This window comes from Salvelinus sp. IW2-2015, linkage group LG1 (genome assembly GCF_002910315.2).
Source record: "Salvelinus sp. IW2-2015 linkage group LG1, ASM291031v2, whole genome shotgun sequence".
NCBI classification, from domain to species: domain Eukaryota; kingdom Metazoa; phylum Chordata; class Actinopteri; order Salmoniformes; family Salmonidae; genus Salvelinus; species Salvelinus sp. IW2-2015.
Genome location: NC_036838.1, coordinates 53,401,194 through 53,409,282, shown reverse-complemented (window position 1 = coordinate 53,409,282; position 8,089 = coordinate 53,401,194). Strand labels below are relative to the sequence as shown.

The 8,089-nt window shown below is 43.6% G+C and overlaps 1 protein-coding gene across 1 annotated transcript; it reads left to right on the top strand.

Moving 5' to 3' along the window:
• Positions 1–367: 367 nt before the first annotated feature.
• On the top strand, positions 368–6,103 carry LOC111969981 (probable glutamate receptor). The gene is made up of 10 exons (XM_023996424.2): positions 368–720; positions 897–982; positions 2,695–2,726; positions 2,854–3,033; positions 3,188–3,411; positions 3,524–3,621; positions 3,757–3,974; positions 4,149–4,368; positions 4,565–4,809; positions 4,927–6,103. Exons 2-10 carry the CDS (start codon positions 913–915, stop codon positions 5,029–5,031), a joined length of 1,392 nt encoding a protein of 463 aa, XP_023852192.1. The 5' UTR covers positions 368–720; positions 897–912; the 3' UTR covers positions 5,032–6,103.
• Positions 6,104–8,089: the final 1,986 nt, after the last annotated feature.

Genomic DNA, 8,089 nt, shown 5'->3' with positions numbered 1-8,089 from the left:
ACCTGTTACGTCCAGTACAGTGCTGCTTAGAAGTTGTATTCCTTTTGATACGTTGGTTACGGTTTTAAAAAATAGGTGAACCAGGTGCATAATGTAGGCTATGCCTGTATGCATAGCCTTTTTCTGCATAGTTACTTAACTTGTCACAATTTATTGCATATACAAAAAAATTGATATTGATTAATGAAGGGGCAACATATCTGCAGCCAAGAGTTAGACATGTAAGAGGAATAGCGCCATGCAAGTGACCTAGCCAGTTCCCTTTGCTGTTTACACTACACACATTCCCACCCCCTTTCGTTTATCAATGTTTTTTTTAAACCTTTTCTTTATTATTTGTTCAGGAGCCTATAGCATTGCTCTGTAAACAGGTGTGAACCTGGGGCTGACTTCAAACCAGTCACAAGCAATTTGGCAGATTARAAGATTTTTTCTCAATTATAACAGCCTGTGATACAGGCTTGGATATCAGTGATTCTGTGTTTGAATCTACCAAACATATTATTAAGTGACACATTCACGGGACAAACTCTTTGTCTGTCCCCCACCCCCCTTTAAAATCTCTTTCTCCACCCACAAAAAAGTCCATTGGCTGTTTTAGCAACTATGTTGTGTTGGGATGAATATTTCTCATCGTCATTTGCTCTAGTTCATCAGGATCAGTTTATAGTTGGAAGGTTCAACACAGCAGACTCAATTTACAGCTAACAATCCTGTCAGGTATGGAGATATTTTTCATTTGTTTATTGTCATAGATTTAATATGTCCATGTTTCATACCTAGGGCATTTTTTGTCAGCTGTTCAATTGTATTCCTTAATTTGTTCCCTGAGTTTTTTTGTTCTCTGAATTTAATAGTTTGTAATATCAATCACATTGATTGTTTTACATCATTAGGATCAAAGGTGAAACCATGAGGGTGCTGGAGGGTGTTGTAGTGTGCACCGTGGTGCTTCTACTGTCCCTAGGGAGCTGTGCTGCAGGTAATGCAATGTTTAACATACATCCTACTGTGCTTAGAAACCTAGTGAGTGGTTTGCCTGTTTGTCTGTCACTTAAGCAAACAAAATAGTGTAAAACAGGAATCTTGACATGCATGGGATTCACCGTAACCTTGTCCCAGATCTGTTTGAGCTCTTACCAATGCTGTTATTGTCTGGCGGTACAGCAAAAACATTCTATTGTTAATAACCTCTAAAGAGCTGGAGCAGAACATTGCGGATTTGTTTGGTATGACAATGAGTGACAAGGAGTTGGCATCAGGGGCGGACATAGCGATTTGGGGACCCATTTCAAAATTCTGTTGATGGGCCRCCTAACACCCAAAGAAGACATTTCCCCCATAACTGTACTGCTTGATTATTATTATCCCACAATTAAAAATGAAATSTATAGGGCCTATAAAGATGTTGAGTGAGTGGCTCACTGACATTTGTGMGAAAAATATATAACCAAAATAGTCCAAAATCAGTCAGTGTGGGCACCTTGGGCACCTTGGGTCCATTTAATTAGAAACCTATGAAACATAGCTAAGTCCACCTATTGTTGGCATGATGACACAAACAAACTGGGACTCTGGCTAAATTCATYTGAAAATGACATACTATATCTGTACTTTAGATGTTTTTCTTTAGCCGTTTGACCAGTCGTTGCACTTGTATCCCTGTCTGGTGGCAGTGTGACAGTGGATATGCTCATTTTGGTGCCAGACTCCTCATGTCCTCTCTGCTTGACATGGTATAGTTTCTCAGGCCTTGACGAGTCATAAATGGGGAGACTGTCAGCTGGGCATGGCATCAAAGTGAGGGGCCGCATCCTGTCTGGCACACACACACACCATACCCCACTCTGATAGAAAAAGAAGAYAGCCAGCTGACATGATCACAAAAATCCTTGTGTTTAAGTGTAGCCAAATAGTGACAGGGCCATTGAGAGCTTGTATGTGTGTCATATTTTGAATAGGAGGAGCTGATGTGTGTGTCAGGATCGCCCTATGGTATTGATGGAGCCCTGAGGCCTTAGCCTGAATCAAGGCTTTTGATACTCTTTGACTGCCCTCCCACCCCATTGTGATGGCTTGAATTAACTCACTAACTGGTTTATGGCTGTAAATAGATCTTGGGGGTTTTCAACATTTTCAAGAGGGAAAAGAGAGTGGCCAGATCTCTGGGATGCCGGAAACCAGTGGTGATGAGTAAGAAGGCATCAATGCACCCCCACATTCACCCTCACTATCTGCAAAGGGGTCACTGGCTTAGGGTATAAGGCCTAAAGAAGGCCACAACACAAAGAGCTCTTTGATTCAGCCTGCTAAATTGTGAAGGCACTCCAATTGCACTCAGAGTGAAAGAAAAACTCAGTGATGTTAAACCAGTGGGACTGGAAAGACGCTTTGGCAATATCTCAATGCCGATGGAGAAGTTCTGCTATAGCCTGCTGCCGGTTCCCTCTCCTCTGTCTCTTCAATGTGTCAGCATGTATGTTGTTGTCCTCATGTGTATATGCCTTTATTCAATTGACATGATGTATTGATGCATTGATGCTCTTAGAAAGCACTCAAAATGTTCCACTGTTGGAGATGCTGCAAATCCTAATTGATTTAACTAAAGATGTAATTGGACATGTTCAAATACAACTTCATTTGGATGTGGGTGCTCTGAATCAAGATAACCTTTATATTTTTTTCCCTTATCAGTGCGACCAGACTTGACAATCACTACAATAAAGGTAGTAAGATACCTGTTTCTGACACTATACTTTATTGCTTGAAAGCATTTTATACTCAAATTCAAGACATTTGCTGCTTAATAAATATGATTACATCAGAATGGTTCCTTTGTGTCCCATCTTTCAGCAAGATCCATACACCATGTCCAAAGGCTCTCAGCTGGAAGGGTACTGCATGGACCTGCTGTCTGAACTGGCCAAGAAACTGAGCTTCAAATACAATGTGCACCTGGTGAAAGATGGGTCCTATGGCAGGCAGGATGAGAGTGGGGCCTGGAACGGGATGATCGGTGAGGTGGTGAGAGGGGTGAGTAAAGCTAGCATTTTCATACATAAGTGATTATAGTACAACAAAAATCTACTCACACATCTGCTTATGATAGATACTGTACAGATGTGACTACTACAAATGTATAATGTGCTAGTCCATAAAATATTAATATATATTCTTATCCCTGTAGGAGGCAGACCTGGCGATTGCTCCTCTGACCCTTACTGCTGCCCGGGAGAATGCTGTGGGGATGACCAAACCCTTCATGCAGACAGGCATCAGTATTCTCCTGAGGAAAGACATCTCAGAAGAGGCTGGCTTCTTTGACTTCCTTACCCCGTTCTCAGTAGATACCTGGGTGGGGATCCTCGCTGCGTACCTGGGGACTGCTGTCTGCTTCTGTGTAGTAGCCAGGTGAGTTGTTATTGTGATGAACTTTCGTCAGAAAATACATTTATCGTGTGCCTGACGGGAGCCTTTTACAAGTAGAATTTAAAGACGGTTACACAAAACTTTTTCAACACAGACTCAGCCCGTGTGAGTGGAGTCAACCCCAGACTGAGAAAAACAGCTTCACTCTCAGCCACAGTCTGTGGTACACTGCTGGAGCCCTCACTTTACAGGGTAACTAACAGGGATTTAACCAGGCATTTCAACCAATAGCTTACCCACAGCAGTACAACATAAGAGCTTAGGAGGAGCTCTATATGGGTCTGTGGTTTGGTGTTCTGATTTAGTATTCCTTTATCTTATTTTCAGGTGCCGGTCCACACCCCAAAGCTTTATCAGGACGCATTATCTGCTGCACCTGGTGGTTGTTTGGTCTGGTACTCTTGGGCTGCTATTTCTCCAACATCAGCACCTCTCYGGGCTCAGACTCCAATTCACTGATGGTGAAAGGGTTTGAGGACCTGGCCAACCAGCAAGGGATTGAGTATGGGACCCTGTCTGGCTCCTCTACGCTTGCATACTTCAAGGTGAGGCCAGTGTACCCCGCCACACCCGGCCCTCCTATATCCCTCTTTTTCCCTTCACTCTTTACCATCAAAGGATTAGGCTCACGTGTCAGTGTCTCAGTTCTGTCAGTTCTCTCAGCAGCATACTGACTTTCTCTTCCTCTCTGTCTGTGGTTTTTCTTTTCCTTGGTGTAGAACTCTAATAACCCAACCTACCGCAAGATCTATGAGCACATGGAAAGAACCAAGAGTTTTGTGTCGTCAATGGATGAGGGTGTTCGCCGGGCAAAGGAGGGCAACTTTGCCTTCATTGGAGAGTCCGTGTCACTGGACTTGGCGGTGGCACGTCACTGTGAGCTGATCCGTGTCCATGAGGTCATCGGCATGAGAGGGTACAGCATTGCATGCACCCTGGGTGAGCCATGTAGTCTAGGCTGATAGTGAGATCTCATGCAACACATATTGACTGAAACTTTTAAAAACTGTTCCTGTAATCAAAATAGCAAGGCACCCAGATACTCATGCGATCCACATATTGGCTTATGGCTGATTTTACGACCTTATGACAACAAGCCAGCTGACTTGCAAATGGTACTGTTTGTGTCATTCAGGTTCTCCCATGCTGAAGAACCTGAGCGTGGCCATCCTGCAGCTCAGTGAGGCAGGAGAGTTGTCCTACCTGCGCAGTAAGTGGTGGGCCAGCAGCTGCATGGCAGACCCAGCCAAGGCCTCCTCCCTGCAGCCCCACAGCCTGAAGGGCATGTTTCTGGTGCTGGCCCTGGGCCTGGGACTGGGGGTGCTGCTGGCTGTCCTGGAGCTCACCGCCAAGTCCCGGAGCGGTGCTGGGGAGCAGAGGGTGAGCTAGTCACTGCTGGTTTAACACTGGTGCATTGTGTGAATATTTCATATGAATGGATAAGCAGATTTCCTGGTCAAGATCTCTCTAAACATCCATACAATTTGCTCCCCACAGAAATCATGTTGCACAGTGTTGTCTGAAGAACTGAGTCAGCGTTTCAGGGGTACCACCACCAATGAGAAGAGAAGTGAGGAAACCACAGACAAAGAAAAAGCATGAGGAGACATGATAGTATATGATAATATATACAGCCTGACAAAGCAAATGTCTCCATGCAGGTCTTGACATGAGTCATGGCTTGTATACTTCTTTTCATTTTCAATACTATCTACCACAGTGAGACAGAGTATATCAGAAAGGCTTCCAGACTGTTATATGATATATGTTTATTAACAGAGTGATACATAACATAGTGAAGTCAATTAACAATACTACTGAAGTACTATGTTTAAAAATAATTATATGATAGCAGAGCATTTTACKGAGAAAACCAACATGTATATTTACTGTTACAAAACATGTAATGTGTACTGATTTATAAATATTTAAAGGGGAGTGCAAAAAAGAAATTAAACATGAAGATCCAAGTCAAGTCAAGTAAATTATGAAAAATGATCCGTTTCAAAGAGTTTACATTTCAGTACTTTGGTTCGGAACAAATACTGAGAACAACAGATTACTGCTATTAATTGTATGATGCAGTAAATTTGTTTCAAAGTAGATTATACATTTACATATTGTAGATACTAAGTAAACCTAACTGTTTTTGTACAATTGGCAGCACACATTTTGCGCATTCCTTTCGAAACTATAAAACTGTTAGTTAKATTTTTTGTTTATTATAGAACTCAACATAAATAAAAAAGCATTATGTCATAGAATGATGTTGATGTAAAAGWTACGGCACATCTTTCAATAAAACCAGTCTAATAATGAATATATGTTCCATTCTGTTTCAATCAGAACTATTTACCACTTGGTAATACATTCTATTTACAATACATGCATCTTGATGTAAAATCAAAATACCCACATCAAAAAGTAGGTGATTACATTATACTAATAAACTTGTAATGTAAACTCCTGTAATGATCCTGCGTGTGTAGCTGACAGTACAGACCACGGTGGTACATTTTGTTCCATGTATCTAGAATCTAGATACATGCAAGGTAATGCTATATGTTTAGAGTGTATTTCATACTCTTATGTTTAATCCAATGCTGCTCACTGCTGTGATTCTTGTAATTGCTGACTACTACCACATGGAGTAAATAAAACACATCAAATAACATTATCATTCCAGGTCATCAATCAACATCGATTTTGTACTGTCGAATMATCTGAGCATGCAGGTACAGATTTCTACTAAACACATTGTGACTCATTCAAAACAATACATCTTTAACACTGGCATGCTCTCTAGCTGGGATACAATAAAACAATCTAATAAGATTCACTCTTACCATCAAAAAAGAGTGGTGAACTACAGCGCATCTCCCTTATCTTCTGGTTGAAGAGGGAGTTTGTCTGGCTCTACAGGGTGCCCACTTCTCTCTGCTCACCGACTGGCACACAGGAGGGCAGGAGCTCCAGACTCAGACTGTCTATACTGCCACCACTGCTGGAGTCACTGTCAGACAGGTAGAGGCCGTTGGGTATAGGCTGGTGGCCATAGCGGCAATGGTTCTGGGGGGGAGGGGAAGGAGTCTGAGGCTGCCAGTGCACAGCAGCCCTGCGGTTAACCGCCGGGGAGAGTGGCGAGGCGTGCGGCTTCCGTGCAACACTGCGAGAGTGGGCCTTGATCCTTAATGTACTGCAGGGGAATTGGCTGGCTGGGGTCTCCAGGGTCCGTCTGACTCTGACAGGGGAGGATAGGAATACCTGTGTAAGACTGCTGTTCATTGACTACAGCTCAGAATTCAACACCATAGTACCCTCCAAGCTCATCATCAAGCTGGAGGCCCTGGGTGTCAACCTCGCCCTGTGCAATTGGGTCCTGGACTTTCTGACAGGCCGCTCCCAGGTGGTGAAGGTAAGTAACAACATCTCCACTTCGCTGACCCTCAACACTGGGGCCCCACAAGGGTGCATGCTCAGCCCCCTCCTGTACTCCCTGTTCACCCATGACTGTGTGGCCATGCACGCCTCCAACTCAATCATGAAGTTTGGAAATGACACAACAGTAATGGGCTTGATTACCAACAATGACAAGACAGCCTACAGGGAGGAGGTGAAGGCCCTCGGAGTGTGGTATCAGGAAAACAACCTCTCACTCAACGTCAACAAAACAAAGGAGATGATCCTGGACTTCAGGAAACAGCAGAGGTAGCACCCCCCTATCCACATCGAAGGGACAGCAGTGGAGAAGGTGGACAGTTTTAAGTTCCTCGGCGTACACATCACAGACAAACTGAAATGGTCCACTCACACAGACAGTGTGGTGAAGAAGTCGCAACAGCGCCTCTTCAACCTCAGGAGGCTGAAGAAATTTGGCTTGTTACCCAAAACCCTGACAAACTTTTACAGATGCACAATTGAGAGCATCCTGTCAGACTGTATCACAGCCTGGTACGGCAACTYCACCGCCCTCAAACGCAAGGCTCTCCAGAGGGTGGTGCAGTATGCACAACGCATCACCGGGGGCAAACTACCTGCCCTCCATGACACCTACAGCACCCGATGTCACAGGAAGGCCAAAAAGATCATCAAGTATATGAACCACCCGACTGTTCACACTGCTACCATCCAGAAGGCGAGGTCAGTGCAGGTGCATCAAAGCTGGGACCGGGAGACTGAAAAACAGCTTCTATCTRAAGGCCATCAGACTGCTAAACAGCAATCACTAACTCAGAGASAKTGCTGCCTACATTGAGACCCAYTCACTGGRCACTTGAGGCACATGGGCTACTAACATCTTACTACACAACATATACTTAGTATTACTTTCTTAGCTACAGTATACATATCTCCCTGGCATATTACATAATTTATGCAGAAGCATACAATACATTTTTGGACTCACCTTGTTGTGCTGTGCTCATTTGAAAAGGAAGGTGGTGCGGTGGTCCTTCGTGGGTAAATTTTGTCATCAAAGTCTTGCATTCTCTGGATWTATGGTATTTTCAAAACAACTGGAAACTGAAAAAAATAAGGTTGAATTATGATGACGTCATTGATTTTCAGGTCGTAGCTCTAGAAAGAGGTCAGATTTACAATTCCGAGTTGGCTGACCGTTAAAATCTTATTTTCCCAGTCGCAGCTCATTAATTCCCGACTT